General features: G+C 39.0%; 3 protein-coding genes and 1 long non-coding RNA gene across 7 annotated transcripts; 2 read left to right on the top strand and 2 right to left on the bottom strand.

Moving 5' to 3' along the window:
• On the top strand, positions 1,597 to 6,326 carry LOC18776048 (granule-bound starch synthase 1, chloroplastic/amyloplastic). Of its 2 annotated transcripts, none has more exons than XM_007211221.2 (14): positions 1,597 to 1,706; positions 2,945 to 3,311; positions 3,398 to 3,478; positions 3,612 to 3,710; positions 3,816 to 3,905; positions 4,030 to 4,093; positions 4,187 to 4,287; positions 4,359 to 4,468; positions 4,574 to 4,817; positions 4,898 to 5,074; positions 5,166 to 5,357; positions 5,444 to 5,530; positions 5,648 to 5,776; positions 5,874 to 6,326. In XM_007211221.2, exons 2-14 carry the CDS (start codon positions 2,961 to 2,963, stop codon positions 5,988 to 5,990), a joined length of 1,842 nt encoding a protein of 613 aa, XP_007211283.1. In that variant the 5' UTR covers positions 1,597 to 1,706; positions 2,945 to 2,960; the 3' UTR covers positions 5,991 to 6,326. The 2 variants fall into 2 exon arrangements, with proteins under 2 accessions (XP_007211283.1, XP_020419205.1); XM_020563616.1 differs by lacking the exon at positions 1,597 to 1,706 and adding an exon at positions 1,790 to 1,809 and having other exon boundaries at positions 5,874 to 6,299.
• On the bottom strand, positions 6,447 to 7,590 carry LOC109949141. The gene is made up of 2 exons (XR_002271629.1): positions 7,501 to 7,590; positions 6,447 to 6,723 (listed from the first exon to the last, which is right to left on the bottom strand). It is a non-coding gene; the product is annotated as an uncharacterized LOC109949141 (long non-coding RNA).
• On the top strand, positions 7,525 to 10,766 carry LOC18777203 (glucan endo-1,3-beta-glucosidase 11). Of its 2 annotated transcripts, XM_020563617.1 has the most exons (4): positions 7,525 to 8,361; positions 8,491 to 9,626; positions 9,947 to 10,153; positions 10,534 to 10,766. In XM_020563617.1, the coding sequence occupies exons 1-3, from the start codon at positions 8,298 to 8,300 to the stop codon at positions 10,019 to 10,021; spliced, it is 1,275 nt and encodes a 424-aa protein (XP_020419206.1). In that variant the 5' UTR covers positions 7,525 to 8,297; the 3' UTR covers positions 10,022 to 10,153; positions 10,534 to 10,766. The 2 variants fall into 2 exon arrangements, with proteins under 2 accessions (XP_020419206.1, XP_007209175.2); XM_007209113.2 differs by lacking the exon at positions 9,947 to 10,153.
• On the bottom strand, positions 10,915 to 19,699 carry LOC18777238 (ubiquitin carboxyl-terminal hydrolase 9). Of its 2 annotated transcripts, none has more exons than XM_020563615.1 (14): positions 19,469 to 19,699; positions 19,132 to 19,308; positions 18,251 to 18,499; positions 17,912 to 18,056; positions 17,265 to 17,324; positions 17,051 to 17,146; positions 15,993 to 16,394; positions 15,748 to 15,888; positions 15,369 to 15,539; positions 14,455 to 14,712; positions 13,197 to 13,348; positions 12,258 to 12,785; positions 11,870 to 12,140; positions 10,915 to 11,617 (listed from the first exon to the last, which is right to left on the bottom strand). In XM_020563615.1, exons 2-14 carry the CDS (start codon positions 19,281 to 19,283, stop codon positions 11,453 to 11,455), a joined length of 2,790 nt encoding a protein of 929 aa, XP_020419204.1. In that variant the 5' UTR covers positions 19,284 to 19,308; positions 19,469 to 19,699; the 3' UTR covers positions 10,915 to 11,452. The 2 variants fall into 2 exon arrangements, with proteins under 2 accessions (XP_020419204.1, XP_007210383.2); XM_007210321.2 differs by having other exon boundaries at positions 10,930 to 11,617; positions 19,465 to 19,699.

Raw genomic sequence — 20,730 nt, 5'->3', positions numbered from 1 at the left:
TCCTCCGGGTTTTTCTTCTCCTCCCATTCCCCCATGACCACCACCCTCCACTCCCAGACCCATTCCCCATCCCCAGCCCCAGACCCCTTCCACCCCCAAGCCCTTGCCTCTAGACCCAGACCCATCCCTCCCTTGTGCTCAAAGTGGCTGTGAGGTGCTTTATCGGAGAATCCCACCTCAAGAAATATCATATTGGAGCAACATTTGGAGCTTCTGGGTAGCTACACTCTTTGCGACAAATTACGAGAGTCCCACCTCAGGATATATTAGATCGAAGCAACATTTGGAGCTTCTGGGCAGCTACACCCTTTGCGACAAATTACGAGAGAGAGAGAGAGAGAGAGAGAGAGTTTATTTCAATTTTCTATTATTTATTTTTAACGTGTAAAATGACCACTTTGCTCTCATATTTGAGGAGAAATTGAATGAAATGTTAAAAATTTAGATAGTAGGGAGGAAATTGGCAGAAAAAAAGAAGTTCATATTTTTAATTTTCTAAAAAAAAAGAATGAGGAACAAATCGAAAGTTAGGCATAAATTCAGGGGGTAAAACACCAGTATGCCTTTATCAAAATGCCATGAGTTGATTGAACCAGTTAAGTTTGTTTAAATTTCCTCCTTATAAGTAAAAAGGGTTAGACCAATGCTAGCAGAGGTGTAGGGTTTAGAGATGGACTGGAGGCATTTTTCAAATCTTATTTAGTGTGGTATACATTTAGCACCAAATCATCTGCACCTCTCAAGATTTCAAATAAAAAAGAAATATTTTGGAAAGGATGAAAGGAGAGAGAAATATTTTTAAAAAAAGTTAAAATAGACAAAAATGTCCTTATTTATTTTTGGATTTCTTAAGGAATCTTTTACATTTGCATATCTTTGATTTTAAAGTTGATGAATTTTTCTGTTTTTTTAAAAATAAAAATGTTAGCTTTTTCTAAAAGTGAAAGTTTAGTTGTTGCTAAAACCTAAATTTACTAATACAAAATTAGTGAAGAAAACAAGGGTAGGGTCCTCCTCACCCTACTGAGCATTCATCTTCCTCAGCTGCAATTATGGGCGATCACGATGATAAAGATTGTTGCTTGCTTCAACCACGTCCGTGCATAATTTAATATATAAATGCAACTTGGGAACATTTTTTAAGGTACCGAGAAACGAACGACCGTCCATTTTCAGCAACTACACACTGCATAGAGTAAATCAAGTCTCAAGAAAACTACTTCAACTGTGCAGTTTGATTGCTCCACAAAATATCTGGATGTCGTTTTGTACCGTGTCTGCTTCCTGTGCAGGAACCCTCCCCATCAAAAGCCCCACCACCACCAAGCCATGCACTCTAAACCGCACGATTACCACTCCAGACGGTGTCGTTTCCGCCACTTGATTGAAGAAAACATCTTCAGCTGCTGCTGCTGCTCTGTTCCAATGAACATGAGGTGCAATGAATGGCCTCACGTTTGTCGAATGTCCCCCAGGGATGCAAAAACCGCACGTGATCATGCTTGAGGTTTGGAAGCCCAACCGCTGCCTTTCTGACACGTGTCCCGGCACAATAACGTAGGTGGCAACTACAAATCCCCACTTCCCCAGTGACCATTTCCATTTCGCACCAACAGACACTCTCTCAGCTAGCTGTTTGAGTGAGACTCGGACACTCAGAGAGAGAGAGAGAGAGAGTTACAGGTGCTTTGTCAACTTGAAACTTGGTAAGAAACTTGAACAATACCATTAAACATTAAATATTTTTGCAAATGATTTAAATTTGGTATGATCAGTTCCGAAATTTGCTCTTATCTTGATAAGTTTTAGGTACTAAAACCAACGTTCAGAGTTTTTCTCAATTGGTTGTGATTTCATATTTTTAGTACAGAGTAAATGCAAGTGTAAAGGAAAACACTTTGGTGTCTGATTTGATAATCATTTCTTTGGGTATATGTTGCTTGAGTGATCTATGATCCTATGAGCCTCAAAGTCTTAAATTTTGATTGATCAGCAATTTTGGCTATCTTTTCTTTGAGTAATCTCTCACTCCTATGAGTCTGAACGTCTTTGATTTTGCTTGATCATCTTGTTCTGTGTTTTGGTTAATTTCTGTGGCTTAGAGGCTTAATTTCTGTGGCTTAGAGGCTCAACTTTTCAAATTTTATTTTTTAGTTTGAGTGATCTCTGTGAGCTTCAGAGTCTACAATTTTGCTTGATCATCTTTTTTGGGTTTCTGTTCTTTGTGTAATCTCTCACCCCTGTGAGCCTGAAAGTCTTTGGTTTTGCTTGATCATCTTGTTCTGTATTTTGGTTAATTTCTGTGGCTTAGAGGCACAACTTTTTAAATTTTATTTTTTAGTTTTGAGTGATCTCTGTGAGCTTCAGAGTCTACAATTTTGCCTGATCATTTTTTTTGGGTTTCTTTTCTTTGAGTAATCTTTCACCCCTGTGAGTCTGAAAGTCTTTGGTTTTGCTTGATCATCTTGTTCTGTATTTTGGTTAATTTCTGTGGCTTAGAGGCACAACTTTTTAAATTTTATTTTTTAGTTTTGAGTGATCTCTGTGAGCTTCAGAGTCTACAATTTTGCCTGATCATTTTTTTTGGGTTTCTTTTCTTTGAGTGATCTCTCACCCCTGTGAGTCTGAAAGTCTTTGGTTTTGCTTGATCATCTTGTTCTGTATTTTGGTTAATTTCTGTGGCTTAGAGGCACAACTTTTTAAATTTTATTTTTTAGTTTTGAGTGATCTCTGTGAGCTTCGGAGTCTACAATTTTGCCTGATCATTTTTTTTGGGTTTCTTTTCTTTGAGTAATCTCTCACCCCTGTGAGCCTGAAAGTCTTTGGTTTTGCTTGATCATCTTGTTCTGTATTTTGGTTAATTTCTGTGGCTTAGAGGCACAACTTTTTAAATTTTATTTTTATGTTTCTAATTTTATAAGATTTGTTTGGTTATGTGTTTCAGAGCAAGGTTATCAGATATGTCGACTTTGGCGGCCTCACACTTTGTATCAAGGACTTCCCATGTAAATGGAGGTTCAGGATCAGAAACCAGAACAAACTTGGGGCAGATGGGCCTCTGGAACCAGCCAATGACTCACAATGGGCTAAGGTCTTTGAGCAACTTGGATATGCTTAGAATCAAAACCCGTCCTAATGCAGTTCCTAGGCAAGCCATGAAAAAAGCTGACAAGACCGAGGGTGATCAGTGTGTGGGGAAGATTGTATGTGGGACAGGCATGAACTTGGTCTTTGTTGGGGCTGAAGTTGGTCCATGGAGCAAAACTGGTGGTCTTGGTGATGTTCTTGGAGGCCTCCCACCGGCTCTGGCGGTTTGTGAATTACTTGAGTTTGATCCATGTTTTTCATTTCTCTGGTTTAGTTTGACTGATTTTTGTGCCTGATGATTGATTTCTAGGCTAACGGGCACCGTGTTATGACCGTATCTCCACGCTATGATCAATACAAAGATGCATGGGATACTAGTGTACTGGTTGAGGTAAGTCTTGCAGTTAGTATATGCCTCTTGAACTTGAAGAATCTAATGTTGTTTCCGGGCTTCTTTCTTATTTAGCGAGTAATTTATGTTTAGGAAAATGTGCCTCAAATGATCAGAAGTTTTGATTATGTAGATAGAAGTCGATGGTAAAATTGAAACTGTTCGCTTCTTCCATTGCTACAAGCGCGGTGTTGATCGTGTCTTTGTGGATCACCCATTGTTCCTTGAGAGGGTATGAATATTCTCTTCGTTGTCTAAGGCCATATGTTTCTAGATTATTGTATGAATGAGGGTTCAATTAGATCTTTGACTGATGCTTGGCTTTCTGGATATGAAGGTATGGGGCAAAACTGGATCCAAAATCTATGGTCCCAAGACAGGAGAGGATTACAAGGACAACCAATTGCGCTTCAGCTTGTTGTGCCAGGCATGTCATGCTCTTTTCTTTCATTTTCTTTTTCTAACTTGTCTAGAAAAATTAATTTTCCTGTTGTGATGACTCATATATGAATAAAGTTGAATTATGAATTAGTCTTTTTTTGAACTTTCAGGCTGCTCTGGAGGCTCCAAGGGTTCTTAATTTGAACAGCAACAAATACTTCTCTGGACCATACGGTGTGCATCTCACTCTTTTTCTTTAAAAAAGAGTATGATTTCTTCAAGAAATAGCATATTATTAAGGATGTATCCTTGGCTACCTCATTGCAGGAGAGGATGTTGTATTTGTTGCTAATGATTGGCACACTGCTCTTATTCCCTGCTACTTAAAAACCATCTACAAGCCAAGGGGTCTTTACAAAAATGCCAAGGTAAGGTGCCCTGAGTTTGAAGAGCATTATTTTACATGAAACTGTAATAACGTTTGATAAATGAATGGCAGGTTGTATTTTGCATCCACAACATAGCTTACCAGGGCCGATTTTCCTTTTCGGACTTCTCACTGCTTGATTTGCCCGACCACCTTAGGGGTTCTTTTGACTTCATTGATGGGTATATATTACACATTTGATGTAGCAACTATATTAAGGGCTCAAAAGTTTACTTTGTGGATTTGGCAAAATTTTCCTCTTTCTGAATGTTTGGTTAAATTTGCAGGTATGACAAGCCTGTGAAGGGAAGGAAAATCAATTGGATGAAGGCTGGAATATTGGAATCAGACAGGGTTGTGACTGTGAGCCCATACTATGCCCAAGAACTTATTTCTGGAGAAGACAAAGGTGTGGAATTAGATAACATCATCCGTAAGACCGGAATCACTGGTATTATAAATGGCATGGACGTTCAAGAGTGGAACCCAGCCAGAGACAAGTACTTAGATGTCAAATATGATAACACAACTGTAAGTAATTCCTAAGAGTTTTCAATACCTTGACATGGCTGGCAGGAAATTTTTTGTATTGATCAGAATTGTATGTCCAGGTACTGGATGCAAAGCCTCTATTGAAGGAGGCCCTTCAAGCAGAAGTTGGGCTGCCAGTTGATAGGGACATCCCGGTGATAGGCTTCATTGGTAGGCTGGAGGAGCAGAAAGGTTCAGACATTCTAGTAGAAGCCATCTCGAAATTCATTGGAGAGGAAGTACAAATAATAATCCTTGTAAGTATCTGATGAATCAGCTTTCTTTACCCTGTTGCTGTCAGCAGTAGGCATAGAGGTGAGTTTGATGGAAGGATGTTGTTTCTATTAGGGAACTGGCAAGAATTATCTGGAGACGCAGATCAAACAGCTGGAGATCAAATTTCCGGGCAAGGCTGTAGGAGTGGCAAAATTCAATGTGCCATTAGCCCACATGATTATTGGTGGTGCTGATTTTATGTTGATCCCAAGTAGATTTGAACCATGTGGTCTCATTCAGCTGCATGCTATGCGATATGGAACGGTAAGGAGCTAGATTTGTACATCAACAACCAATGTCTTAAAACTATCAGTCACTTCCTCTAATTATGCTGAATGCAATATCTTTAGGTGCCTATTGTTGCCTCAACCGGTGGACTTGTTGACACTGTCAAAGAAGGCTTTACAGGATTTCAAATGGGAGCTTTCAACGTCGTAGTGAGTCAATAACTTGCTTTGCATCTGTGATGTCACACAATTGCACTACTTTTTTATATTCCTTTGTTCCACTTACCTTCAAAATAATGAATTATGTGTTTTGGTGGGTTGTTTTAGTGTGATGAAGTTGACCCAGCAGATGTGACTGCAATTGCTACTACTGTCAAGAGAGCTCTTGCAGCATACGGTACTCCTGCGTTAAATGAGATGATCCAGAATTGCATGGCCCAAGATCTTTCGTGGAAGGTTTGTACGATACTCAGTCGCTAAGCAGCTAGTTCTCTCATAAATTTTGAGTTTAATGTTGCTTGGTTTGCAATTAACTGTGTCGGATCGAATGCAGGGACCTTCAAAACAATGGGAAAAGATGCTTTTGAGCCTGGAAGTTGCCGGTGGCGAACCTGGAATTGAAGGGGAAGAGATTGCTCCTCTTGCCAAGGAAAATGTTCCCACTCCCTGAGCATTAAGTTTCTAGTATAGTATTAACCTATAAGTAAGCTAACTTCCACCGGTGGTAGCCGCTATTGGTTCTTGACCTCCAGCTCCAAGCGAGAGCCATATGCTTTTGGTGGAAATCTAAGCTTTTCTATAATCAATTAAGTTTGTGAGGGTGAAAAATGATCTTCGAGTTGTGCATAATTTAGAATCTGACACTTCTTTGCTGTGGTTATGAAGACCTGAAGAACAAGTGTTGCTTTTCTTGCCTAGTCTTGTACTTTTAATACATATTGCAAGTAAACAAAATAAAATTTTTAGTGTTGCAGAAAAATAAAATAAAGTTTTTTTTTCTTTTTTCCTTTCTGTTTAGGTTTTCGTAGGGCTTTTCTCCCCTCCTTTTTCTTCTCTTTGCTGGTATGGTTGTCGAAAAAGAAAACAAGAAATTGAGCAAAGTCTATAACTCAGACTTCTGAGAAAATGAAAGATCTGAGTTGGCATTGTTGACCTAGAAGGTGAAGGAGATGCTAATAAGAAACCTCGCTGTCAAATGACATATAACTAATACAAGAAGAATACCATTTTCAACATCATGTACATACCAAACTAGAATAATTGATCAATTTCCGGTAATTATAATGCACAAAAATGTCGGCTAAGATAGCAAGATGGTGACATTTCACCTTGTCTTTATAGCAACGCAGCTCCAAGTTGACAAGGTTTTAATTGGTTAAGAGATTTTATGTATCTTTCAGTCTCTGCAAAATGGAGACGAAGATACTCAAATTAGCTAACGGATCCCCGGAAAAAAACAAAAGGAATATATGGCCGAAAACTAGAATAATTATAGTAGCAATAACGATCACCATGAGCGTGCGGTAAAGAGAAAATGATTATACAAAGCAGAAAACCCACAAAATCAAAAGTAATAACAAAAGGCAGCATGGTGGAAGGCAGAATAATAGTAATTATGACTCAAGTAATCAATCCAATTGCTCCAAATGATGCTCTAGGTGGGAGTTTTCGTATTTCTTATCATGCATATGGACAAAAACAGATAAACCATGAAAATTGATATGCACACAAACACTCCAAAATGATTAGTTTAAATTTTTTTTAGTATAAGCGATTGGGGATGAGTCACACAAATATTTATTGGTTGGATGAGATTTCGAACATTTGCCTACATTAGTAAAAGTGGAAGAACTCAACCAATTGATACATGATTGGCTATGATTAGTTCAACTTTAAAAGATACTCAACTCGACAACTCAACATCTAGCTAAAAATTAAATATATCCCAAAGATAAATTAAATGCAACTAATTGTAAAAGTTCATGTTCATGGTTGAGAAAAGACATTTGATTTACGTATCAGTGACACATGTGTGTGGACTTTGGAGCTAAATTTTCATTTTTGTTGCATTGAATATGAAGCAAGAGTTGGGACATGAGATAAGAGATAAGAGATAAGATATTTGTTCTTGCAGCCAGAAACGGCGAAAGGTTGATTCATACTGCTTTGTTTTTGCTCACCTTTGCTTGGTATGCATGCCACGTATCTGGTGCTGTATGGCAATGGCTCTGCCGTTTTTCTTGAACCATGAGAAAACCAACATAACAGCCCAACAGCTCCTCCTCATGAAAAAGAAGCGAAAAGAGAAAAGGTCAATAGAAAATAAAGCAAAGTTTGTGAGTGCAGCCTACCCTTCCTCCTTCACAAAAAGTAAAATAATAAAAAGCTCCCAGATTTGAGTGGATTGGGAATGGTGATCATGTGAAGCTTGTCGGACAACAGTCACTGGACCCCACTCAAAACCCATCACCACCGCAAAAGCCAGCACCAATGCATCAATCATAGGATTCAAGTGAAGGCAGAATAAAAAATCACTCACACCAAATCACACCAAATCACATTTCTTAGTATGACACTGTAAATATAGAATAGAGACACTCATTTATTCCCTTTGGTCCCCATTGTAGTTTCTACCCCTAAACCTGCCTCTGTGCCGTCCCTATAAGCCCTAAAATATCTACCCGGTAACAACCAAATTCAAAGCTCACATTTTTTATCCTCTCTCTCTCTCTCTCTCTCTCTCTCTCTCTCTCTCTCTCGCAAACCCATAGCTTTCACAGTTGCGTGCCTGCATTGGGCATTTGACCTATAACCCATTGTCCCAGCTCATTTCTGAATTCTGAGAGTGAGGGAGTGAGACTAAGAGCTCTATATACAGTGGTCACTCTCTCTCCTCACTGTTGGCCAATTTGGAGCTGCTGCAGCTTCTACATTTCTGCTTAATTCCCCTTTGCAGTCTCCAAGCTGAGCACCAAAAATGGCGACCAGCACTAGCTTCAGCTACTGCTCTTCACTATTCTTATCAATTCTAATCATTTCAGGCACTGATAGCTAAAACCCTGCTCCCCATTCTCCAATTTAGCTTCAAAGCTTTGATCTTTTTACTCTGTTTGAATTTTGGTTAACTAATTACAGCATTATCTCTGTTTTTGTGTTTTTGTTTTCAAAAGGGTTTGTGTTTGCTGAAATGGTGAATTCAATGGGGATAAACTACGGCCAAATCGCCAACAACTTACCTTCGCCGGACGACGTTGTTCCGTTGGTGAAGTCCATCGGCATCTCCAAGATCAAGCTCTACGACGCCGATCCCAAAGTCCTCAAGGCCTTCGCCAACACCGGCGTCCAGTTCATAGTAGGCCTGGGCAACGAGTACCTCACCAAGGTCCAAGACCCGGCCCAGGCCCAAAACTGGGTCAAGTCCAACGTTCAGGCCCACTTACCCGCCACCAACATCACCTGCATCTTCGTCGGCAACGAGGTCCTCACCTTCAACGACACGTCGTTGAGCAACAATCTCCTCCCCGCCATGCAAAGCGTCCACGCCGCCCTCGTCTCTCTCAATCTCGACAAGCAAGTCACCGTCACCACCGCCCATTCCCTCTCCATTCTTGAGACCTCGTTCCCGCCGTCGGCCGGAGCTTTCCGGCAAGATCTGACCGGCTGCATCACTCCGATCCTCAACTTCCACTCCAAAACAGGCTCGCCGTTCTTGATCAACGCATACCCCTACTTCGCCTACAAGTCAAACCCTAAGCAGGTGCCTCTGGACTACGTCCTCTTCCAGCCCAACTCCGGCTCGCTCGATTCGGGCACCAATCTCCACTACGACAATATGCTCTTCGCTCAGATCGACGCCGTTTACTCCGCCCTAGCTGCGCTAGGGTTTAAGAAGCTTCCGGTTCACATATCCGAGACCGGTTGGCCGTCAAAGGGCGACGAGGACGAAGCCGGAGCGACGCCGGAGAACGCGAAGAAGTACAACGGGAATCTGATCAAGCTCATCTGCCAGAAGAAGGGCACGCCGCTGAGGCCCGGGTCGGATCTCAACATCTACGTCTTCGCTCTGTTCAATGAGAACATGAAACCCGGCCCCACTTCCGAGAGAAACTTTGGGCTTTTCAAACCCGACGGTTCGCCCGCGTACTCAATCGGGCTGTCGGTGAGCAACAGCTCCTTTGGTAACGGTAACTCGAGTTCGAATTCGGGTTCGGGTTCGGGTTCGGGTGGGTTGGTGAATCCGATTACTCCCTCTCCGCCGGGAACTTCCAGTTCTGGCTACTTGGCAATTTCTTCCGCCGCGGTTACGGCAAGTCCTTCATTTTTACTGTTTTCTGTTTTCCTGTTTTACTGTGTTAAGCAGCTGAGTTTTTAGTGGACGAGATGTCCAACGGATATTGGTCATTCAGTGTCGATAAGATTTAGGATGATTTAATTACTTGTGAGACAGTGGTGTCCGTTGGGTTTGATTGGGACAAATTTAATAGGGCATTTCATGGAAAACGACGTCGGCTTACATGTACATGTGCCAGCATACAGTTGCTTAATTTATATTTTTTTGGTTTAATTTTTGCTATTTTGGGTTGTTTAGTTCTGATTTATGTTGTGATGGTGCTTTTGTTTCATCAGGAGAGTTGCCATGTGATTGGTTTGATTCCCATGTTAGTGGTCTTCTTGTTGATGAAACATGTCCTTTCAAGTTAGGGAAAAAGCTGATACCAATAAGTGCTCAAGCCTTTTAATCAGAAATCAAGATGTGAATGGACGGTGGAAAAGATAGAGAGAAAAAAAAAAAAAAAAAAAAAAGAGGCTACTTGGGAATTAGGGAAAAAAAAGGTGAAACTCTGTTCCTTTGCTCATAACCCACTTTTACTGTGAATCACCATCATCATCGCACATAACATTTATGAAATCTAGAATTTTAAAATGCTTTTATCTATTTGTCGATGTATTGTGAATCTCATATGCATCAACGGTCACTATATAAAATTTGATTGTTACACAAAATTCCCAATAAGGCCCCACACCGTGATGCATTTTTCTTAATGATCCATCAGCATGTCTCTGATAAGTTAAAAGGTGTGGGGTTCACTGAGGAAAGTGATGATGGTGGGTGGCCTTTAACTCTTTTTGGTTGGCAGTAGCATCTCAAATGGTACCAAACTTATTTAACAAGTCTTCAACTTTTCTCTCTTTCTTTTGTTTGGCTTTTGCAGGAGAATTATTTTCGTTGTCTTAATAACTCTAGCGATTAGGGAGAGAGGTGTTAGTTTAGTGCTGCTGCTGATGAGGACGTCTGGAAGGAGGCAGTCTTGAGAGAGAGTTATTGATTTATTTGATCACTTTTGTATTTGTTGTAGTACGTATCTGTGTCATCTGAGATTGTGTTGTTACTGTGTATGGACAGTACTTTACCTTATCTATTCAAGATTCTTGCAGAAAAAAAAAACCCACATAAGCTCTGATGATTCACAATCCACTTAAGCTTGTCACTTGAGGATCAAATCAATAGCCAAAAGTAAAGATGCCTCCACCAAAAGAAACTGAAAAAAAAAAAAAAAGGGGAATTTCAGCATGTAAATCTGCAAAGGCTAGGGGTAAAAAACACAAGGTTCTTTCAACTTTCCACCAATTTTGTCTCTGATTCTATTACAGTGTTTTTCGTCCAGTACAAAATCTGTCCTGTCTCTACATCTTAAATTGCACTGCCATAATAAACATAGAACATCTTACTGAAGTTCTAAAATAATTTGCTACACTTCCCAACAAATAAGAAGCAGAGTCAGGTCTTGACCAAAAAAAAAAGAAAAAAGAAGCAGAGTCGGGTGGATGTTTGAAGAAATCTTTACCAGAGGAAATCTAATGGATAAATGGCTACCAAAATTTCTTTTCTTTTCCCTTAAAAAATATTGTATGAGATGGCGAACACATTCCTAGTATCAACAGCCATGTAATGCAGCCCCTCGTACTACGGCTTTAGTCCATGCCAGTATCGTGCAATCTGTACCTTCAACCTGCCGATTGCCAGGTCCCATTAGCCAAGTAAAACAAAGCTCACCATTCTTGGACCAAGTCAGCTTAACCTATAGGAAGCTTCAAAACCCTATAATAGGAGGATGCACTCAATTGATGTCGTCAAGATTCCATATGAGTCCCTGATGACTCGGCCTCTCCAATCTTTTGTCCACTTTTAACTCTCCGATAAAATAGCACATAGGCAGCCGAAGTCTTGATGTCAGTTTCATTGACTGGAGAAACATGACTGTCATCGAAATGGTACCATCTGTTCTCATCAATCAACTGCAAGATTGGCAAACAAGATAACTTTATCTCAACAGATAATATTTTAAAGAGGCCTACAATATCATTGTAATATCATATAACTATGGAATACTGCTAATTTTTTGCCATTGGCCAGTGATTGAAATATGAATCACAAAGCCTACAGTATCATTGTAATACTAGCAGGGGGGAAGATGTCATCAACTAGCCGATCTCAGCCAGTAGGGCACCATTCAAACTCAGAAAAGATGAGATGTATCAGAGTTTTACCTTTGCATATGCAGTGTAGTGCCCACCACCTAGACCACCGTAATGGTTGCTAATGGCATATAGCTCATATAAATGAGGTTTTCCATCCTTGTTCATGACATATTGACTCAAATCAAGATTATGTATTGGAAAAGTCACTAGCGTATCAAGTTTATTCTTTGAGTATCTGCTATATGAGAACCGTTTCAAGTGAAAAACAAGAACCTCTGGCAACATCCACAAATCCAGTTTCTTTGTAGCTTGTCTATGTTCCTTGCACTTAGGGCAGTACCTGTATTGCAAAATTCAAGAGCATACGTCAAAATATTGCATATGATGATACCCACTTTGCCTGAAAATTTAAAATAATGCCATATCAGAAGCCACTAAATTGGTAGAAGTACACTACCACATATCATCAGGCCCTAGAGGTTCTTCCTTCAGAAATGCCTCCATGCATGTAAATAAGGAAATAGCTTCTTGCCGAGTTTTCTTTGCGGTAAACCCATTCTTGTGCACCTCAGGTAGATCCTTGAGGTAGCTAGCATCATATACTTCATCTTCTTGATTAGTCCAGTCCAGAAAAATCTTTATGGGTTTACCAGAACTAATGTGCATATACTTTTCAATTGGTTTGCAGCTCGAACCCCTTTCATCAGCTAAAAATAGATGGAAGGACAACTCGCCACTAGATGTTTCCTCTAGTTCTATGTTGTCCATGGGCCTCGAGTTGTGGCTGTTTGATGCTTCATCAATGCCTTGTGAAACTAATCCATTTTCTTTTATGCTGTTAAGCTTAACTGCTCTCTTCAAAGGTGACAGAATTCTGGAGACAGCTCTATCAATATCAACTCCACTTAATTTGTCTTCTCCTAGATAAGCAACCAATGGTGTTCCAAAAAGCTTTCTCTGACCCTTTAGAGAATCTGATGTAGATCTGGAAATTGACAAAGCTTTGGTTAAAATTTCAGCCAAAAAGGAAAAAAAAACAGAAGCAATAATGATAAAAGAGCTTATCCAATGGAATATACGCAGCAACTAGACAATTAAGTATGTATGGTTATGGAAGATCCTCTTTCTCTTTCTAGACAGCCAAAGAAAAAGGCAACATGTAAGAAGGTTAAGAATGACCTGTCTATTAGGGCCTACATGAACCTCATTTTGAGAAAGATGCGATTAAAAAATAAGGGGTTCCATGGGCCTCCAATTTCAATGAAATCAACATTTTGTGGCAGGCTCATACACGTCCTTTAAACATCACAATCACAGGGTCGAAACAAAGTTCACACTTTGACAAGTTTACCTACAAGCAAATCCAACCGCTACAGATTAAGGAAAGCAAACTTACTTTTCCTGCCATCGATAAATGATTTCAAGTCTGGTTTTGAAAGCTGCTTCTTCTTTAGAATATCGATAAGCCACAATGCGGTCATCATTCTTAATTGACGACAATGGTTCAGAAAGGTTGTCTAAATATCGATAAATTCGATGTTCATATACCTGAAATAGAAGTGTTAGACTACTATTGTACACAAAAACACTTATTAGAAAATGCGCCAACAATATGTTTCAAACCAACATCCCTCCAACTCAAAGTGCAACCCCAATCCTGCATGTAGAGAAACATACGCATGCAGCCTTAATCTGAAGTGCACAAAGTAAAACGGGGAATGATGAGGGATGAGATGTTCCAACGCCTCTTGAAACTACAACTTTGTTAGACTACCCCGCCGAAAAACTTTACTAATAGGCTCAGATGCACCGATACGTCAGTTTGGAGGAGTATGCTAATATCGGATACGGCTCCGATACGATACGGCACCGATACAGCTCCGATACGTATCCGATACGCCATGTGGCATATCGTTGACTTAGATGGCATGTTGACTTCTCGATACGGATCCGATACGTCCTCGATACGGTCCCGATACGGTCGCAATACGGCATCGATACGTCTGGGGGTAAAAACGAAAATATTTGCAGACTTTGCAGGTGATTTTGAAAGTTTCTAAACATTTGGGGTTAAAATGTAAAAACACAAACTATAATTTCAGATTGCTGTCTGTCGAGAGGCTAGGTTTTTGGGGTTTCATTTCAACAGAACAGAGGCCAAACAAAAGAGAAGAAAGAAGAAGAAGAAGAAGAAGAAGAAGAAGAAGAAGGAGGAGGAGAAGGGGTTTCATTTCTAATGTTTTAATTTGTGCTTTGTTTATGGATACTTGTATTTTGTGTGTTTTGGTTAATTTTTGCTTTGTTTATGGAGATTTGAATGAAGTTATGTGTTTTGTTAATGTTTTGAAATTATTATTGGTGAAATATCAATTTTCAAATTTTCTAGTTATATTATTTTTAAATATATATATTATTTTAATCGCCGTATCGGTGCCGTACCCGTATCCTATTTTTTGGAGATTTGCCGTATCGGCGTATCGTATCGTATCGTATCGCCGTACCCGTATCCGTATCGGTGCAACATAGCTAATAGGGAATGTTGGAATGAGCCAACAAATCATATCAAATCAAACTAACATAAAGGTACAGTTCTACAGAACAAATAAATAAATGACAGAAAGAGGAAAATTATAAGTCAGTGAACTCAATATTACCTCAGCAAGCATAAGGCTTTCATCACTCTTCAAGCAGCATGCAGTACCCAATGCGGCAATAAGATCCTTAATGCAGCGATCTTTTATCAAAGTTAAAGTGTATGGCATTGGAAGACCACGTCCATCACCATAAACCACAGTCACCGTCATTGACCGAGTGACAGTTGAAGGTAGAGGCAATGATAAGTACATAAAAGGGTCAAAAGTAATTGAAATCTTGCTGCAAACTGGGCATACCAACGTCGATTTATATTGACCCTGGACATTAGTTAAACCAGATTTTGATTTCCAATAACCAAAGATAAACCTTGTACATTCAACAAAAATGCCACAACTATGAATTACATTACTCTAGAAGCCCACAATAAAGAAGAAAAGTGAGCACTAAACAACATGCAACTCACAAAATTACTCTTGAAACAAACAAATACAGAGCTAAACATAAAAAGGCAAGTAAATTTTGATATAATTTGATAAAAAAATTGACCATAAGAATCCAATTTAAAGGCACCAAGATGTTAGCATAAGCAATATAGGATTATAGAAGAGCAAAAAGGCTGGCGTTTAAGGTTCTACAAATCTAAAGGACCTAGCACTCCTTAAAAGCTGGAATCAGCCATCCCCCTCAAGCTTTGAACCTCTTTAAATTATCTGTTTCCAAATTTATATAGGTCCTGTATAGACCCTTTATTCCTGTATGCATCTTCCATAGGTGCCATTTCAATGAATGTGTGCATGTGTATTTGAAAGCAACAATAGCAGAAAGTTTAGATGCGATTTAGTACACTTGCAAATTGCCATGTAATAAGGACTAGAAACTCAACTACAAGAAAAAGTAGATGACCGATAAATACAGCAACACACAAGATGTACACATTATATGATACAACAATAACAGTCAAAAGATTTCTTACCTGGCAAACATCCACAATCAATGAATCATTTCGGGCCCTGTGATTTTTCCAACATTCATCTGCGACTTCCTCATCTGGACGACCATCTGAATCCTTTGTTTCAATGTACGGCTTATTTTTGACACGATTCAAATCTTCATGTAGGCCATCCAGTAAGAAAGCAAGAAGTTCCTATAAAGAAGAATTCATCATTCAGAGCAAATACAATAATCAGGTAGCTTATTATAAATACCCCTAGAAAATTATTCTAGATGGCTTTAGAAGACTTGGTGAAATTATAATAAAAACTGTAACAAGCTATTGCACATTTGGCATTAGAGAATAGCATAATGTTACATGTACCAAAGAGAAGACATTTAAGAAAAAATGCAGGACTAACTTGAGAATCATGCTGATTATAGCCGCTGAACTGGGGAGCAAATCGAGCAAGTTTTCCCTTGAATGCACGCGGTGCAATTGTTGTTCGTCCTGAGGACCACAATTTCCTCAACAACTCACCAAAGGCAAGAGCAAGCTCACCCTGCAACGACACATGTTAGAAATTTTAGGGGAGAAAAGTAGCAAAGCAATCAGTGTTAAAGACTATCCATGTGGAACAAGCATGAGGCAAAGATAGCCACTTACATGCATTCCTAGGGGATTTTCTGTGTTGATCTCATCCGAGTAATCTTGCAAGAAATACTCAACAAGAGGGGGTGTGTGGACTAAACACTGGATAGAACTATTCATAAAACAAGTATTTCCAAGATTCTGCAATCCTGCCAAACCTCCCCTATCTCCTTTTTTCATTGGATTATAAACATAACATTTATCATCTGTATCTGCTGATGCTGAGCTGCTTAAGGCACTTCCCTGAGGCAAATTATAACTATAATCCATTGAATGGCCATTCGACAAGGTAGGCCCCCCTGCAATGGTCATAGATGACCTTGATGGTTCTATGGGTACTAATGCTAACTCATTTCCTGTTGGGTCCATAGAAAATTGAGAAGAATGATTTCCATCAACTTGCACCTCAAGAAGAATCTGCACAGAAAAGCATAGATCAATAGACTCACTACAGATAAACCAAAATAATCACCAAAACTGACTGATCTGAAGCTCCTCCTGAAAAAAGTAAAAAGTCCAATACAAGGACTCTGCAAAAATAACCAGGCATCATATTTGTACTTAAAGTTGGTTGCAGCATAATCAGTAATAAGTAGGCAACCAAACACAACTTCGCTCATAGTTCCTACCAGAATCAAAATTTCTTGAAAATAAGTCCTGTTCAAAAGGAAAAACTCAGGATTTCTTTAGTTGGCATACTGTAACAATCAAAAGAGTCTTGATGTCTCTGAAATAAGTATGGAATTCTATGAAACAGTATTATTGGTCTTTCTAGTACTTTTAAGCTTGTTTCCTTCTAAAACAAAATAACTTTTTTTTACCATATGTGGATAATTAAGTTGGAAGCACTTTGTGGCCAGGGGCAAGCCAAACCCCGAGCGGGGATTAATCCCTCCCTTCGGGTGTGGGGACACCTTGTGGTATTTACGCCCAAAAAAAAAGAACTTTTTGGCATGCAGGTAATTATAAATTATTACAAGTAAAAGATAAAATCATAGCTGGAGATGCACAATCATATATTTCAACTACCAAAGAATATTCTAATTAATGATCTATAACACAGAAGCACTCACTTCTTGATCCATCTGCAAATTCAATTGCTCCAGGGTTTGGTTTGAAGCATCCAATAACGTATACTTCTGCATATTGAAGTAGTCCCAAATATGGGCCTGTGATTGAAAATTATAAACGTCAAACAAGACAACATAACATAACTACATTGTAACTAAAGTAGAAAACTCAAGCCCAAAAGAAAGAAAGGGGGGAAAACTAACTATATAAATGTACCTTTTGTTGCTCGATTCCTCGAAGTGTGCACACCTTCTCGTAAAGCTCTTGTACAGAAGCCTGAAACAGAGTAAGTTTGTTAGAACCTTCATTATCTACATATGGAGTCATCACATCTATGCCAGCCACAAGATTACATATGTCGAAGAACGGAAAAAGAAAAACCACACCAAAGATTAACCTACATGCTTGCATTAGAAAAATCAAAACAAAGACATCTGAACTCTTAAACTCAATGCTTCTAAGTCAATCAGAGGGGAAACATGTTAGAAAGAAAAGCTTAGATGAAAAGAACTTAAAGCTCAAAAAGAAATAACACAACAGGTTTATAGTACTACATCTTAAAACTTTCCAGGTAATCCTCTCAGAAAGAGAAGCACCACATCAACAGTATTTTATTTATTACAAAAAAATACAAGATAGATTGACACATTCATGAATGAGAAGGATAGGTCATCAACAAAATACAATAAAGATTGCTTCGAACCACGCAACACCTTCAGACGAATAAAAACAACGCTAATGCAACTCTAAATGGCAATCCCCTCTTAAACATCATTTTCTACAAGCAATTAAAACAATCTAAAAAATACTTCTCATGGATATAAATGCATGGAGAAAAAAAAACAAAAGGATGATTGTTGTACCTTTTTGCTTAACCTTATAACTGTCTGGCTGTTGTCTCTAGAATCAATAAACTTAAGGCACAACGGGTAGACCTCCACCATCAAATTCTTGTGAACGTCACCCTGAGAAATCAACTTTCTTGGTAACGCTGGACCCCCTTTGTACCTGTAAGATTTGTAGAAAATAACTGAAACAAAATTGGAGGAAAAATGAAAAGATCGTTGCATCCTTTTTGTATTGCAGTTTACTATCAAACATGGATATCAAGCACATGCTGTGTACATTTTTATAAAAAAAAATACAAGCAGAAGGATCATACAAGCGAGAGTGGTTCTATGAAAAAAGAAATAATTAATTACCAATCGGAAAGCTTTTCCCAAACTTCTTGAGAAACTAAGACATAGTCACGCTCTTCCACCAGCATTCTATTAAGCTGTAAATCATTGCCCTCAGATTCATTTACAACTATATCAGAATTATCGATTGGTCCAGGTCTAGCTACAATCTTTGATGAGAGCAGATCCATTTGTTGGGACTCCGAATACCACTCATCATTTAGACGTTCTCCAGTGCCTTGCTCAACATACTTCTTCCAGCTTGAGTACCACCTGGACAAACAGTAGAACCTAGTTACAAACATGCATAACACCAACAGCGGGTAGCCCAACACTACAGCCAATAATTCTTCGAAGTAGCGCACCCATGCAAAGTAGTATAGGTTCTTACTTGTGCAGGTCACGCTAAATCTTTTCTACAACGCAGAAAGAACATTTTGCCTTATTCAAACTAAACCAGCTACTGGCCATACCGATACAAACCAATGTCACAAGAATGTATTCAAACATAAATATTATTGTAAAAGCACGAGACTAATTAATGATCCCATGAGAAAACAACCATTGTTTGCTATAAAAGAAAAGGAATGCCATCAACAGTCTCTTAACAAAAGGCAGTTTTCAGGACAAAGCTACGATCAGTAAACAGAAGGCGACTGATTCCTAAAAAGTTATAAACAAAAAAGAAATCTAATTCAGAATACCCAATTGCCCACTACAGAAGCATAGCATAGATGCATATTATTGGCTTAGAAAGCACGTAAAGCCCACCAGAAGCTGAATTCCAAGAACCAACCAAAGAAATACGATGCCAAAACACTTGTTAAAGTATTGAACATCACAAAGATGGTAGTCCATGCAAAGATAAAACCTTTGCAGTGAATTCAATCAAAAAGGAAAAAGACCTGTTAGAAACAACGTAGAACAAGTTGCCTTCTTTGACATTGGCTTCGGATTTGCGGGCCAATTCGTCGATGATCCGTTTCTCCTCCTCTGGTGTGTGCGGTAGGCAGCTTGCTCCGTTCTCCATCATGAAACCCGAATCCGCAATCGTCATGATTGACGATGACGATTCACACGACCTAACCCAACAGATCAATTCAACTAAGTAAAAAATCAATTAAACACAAAAGAGATCACAAATTCAAATCTAAACCAATTCTATCCCGACCCCAATCGAACGAAATTGAAAGTAAAAGTTACAAAATCAGAAAGCGGAATTGAGGAACTGGACGAACCTACAAGTTCAATAGAAATGCAGGGAGAGAGATCGCGGGGCAGAGGAGAGAATGTACGGAAAGAAAAACAGTGAGAGAGAGAGAGAGAAGGGTGAGGAACCCTAGATTGCAGTTGAAGGTAGGTGGGTAGAAGACGTTGTTGGGTTGGGAGGTAATGGTAACTGATCTGGAGACTGGGAGAGACAAAAGCCAGAGAAGTCTCTTACCGTCCTTTCAACGATCTGTTGTCTTTTCTTTTCTGGGTTAACTACATAAAACCCCCGAAACGTTTAGGGTAATTTCAAATTAGTACCCGATTGTTTAAATCTTGCAAAATAATACCCAAAACTCAAGGAAAATCTACACATAAGCCTCTCCGTCAATGAACCGTTAGTCATTCTGCTAAATGCTGGTGTGGCTGATGTGGGGCCTTTTTTTTTACTGACATGTCTCCACATCAACCACATCTTTTCCAACTCACAGATCCATGAATGTTTTGATTAAAATAAGAAAATGAATTCAAAAACTGAATTGAAAGAAGATGGAATTGGAAATCATATAAAATGAGAGAGAGAGAGAGAGAGAGAGAGAAGAATCAACATGCAAATGCAAACCGTCAATAATGCACTTGTGAACTCTCAAAAGAGAAAGACTTTCATAAAATAGGGCAATAACACTTCTATGTGGCATAGTATTATTGGCTAGAAATAGTAAAATAATGTTATCTCTATTGTTTTTTGTTGGCGAATCCTTATTTAGTTAGGATTTATTGGCGAGTCTAATATTCATACCTTTCTCTATCAGTCTATTTTTTCACAGACACCTTCCTTTATCATTATTTTCCTTCAATCACAACATTATTCTCTCCTTTTTTCGGTTCTAGCGCCTCACTTTCTTCCACTAGTTTTTTTTAAAAAAATTGTCACATGCAATTTCTCATGCTTTACTTTTTTAATATCTTTAGTTTCTTCCTCTTTGATCTATCAATGAGGTTTCCCCTGCTATGCAGCAAACTCTTTTCAGCTCCCTTATATAATATTGCTTCCCTTTGATGGGCACTCTATTTATTCCTATTCCACACATGAAGGGTTTCCTTTTTTCGGTGTTCTTTGCTCTAATTCCCGTTTGAGCACCTTATCTTTATCTTTGTCTTTGTTCATGATTTGCTGGGTTTCCTCCCTTACTATTCTCATTTTCTGAAGTTTTTTCTTCATGGGATAGCCGTATGCTACCACCTTCCCCTCTTGCATTTGTTTCTGCCACGAGACTGGCATGTTTGAGTCTCTT

The sequence above is a fragment of the Prunus persica genome, chromosome G5, assembly GCF_000346465.2.
Source record: "Prunus persica cultivar Lovell chromosome G5, Prunus_persica_NCBIv2, whole genome shotgun sequence".
Lineage (NCBI taxonomy): Eukaryota > Viridiplantae > Streptophyta > Magnoliopsida > Rosales > Rosaceae > Prunus > Prunus persica.
The sequence above is the reverse complement of the archived record's forward strand: the minus strand, read 5'-3'. Positions and strand labels throughout refer to the sequence as shown.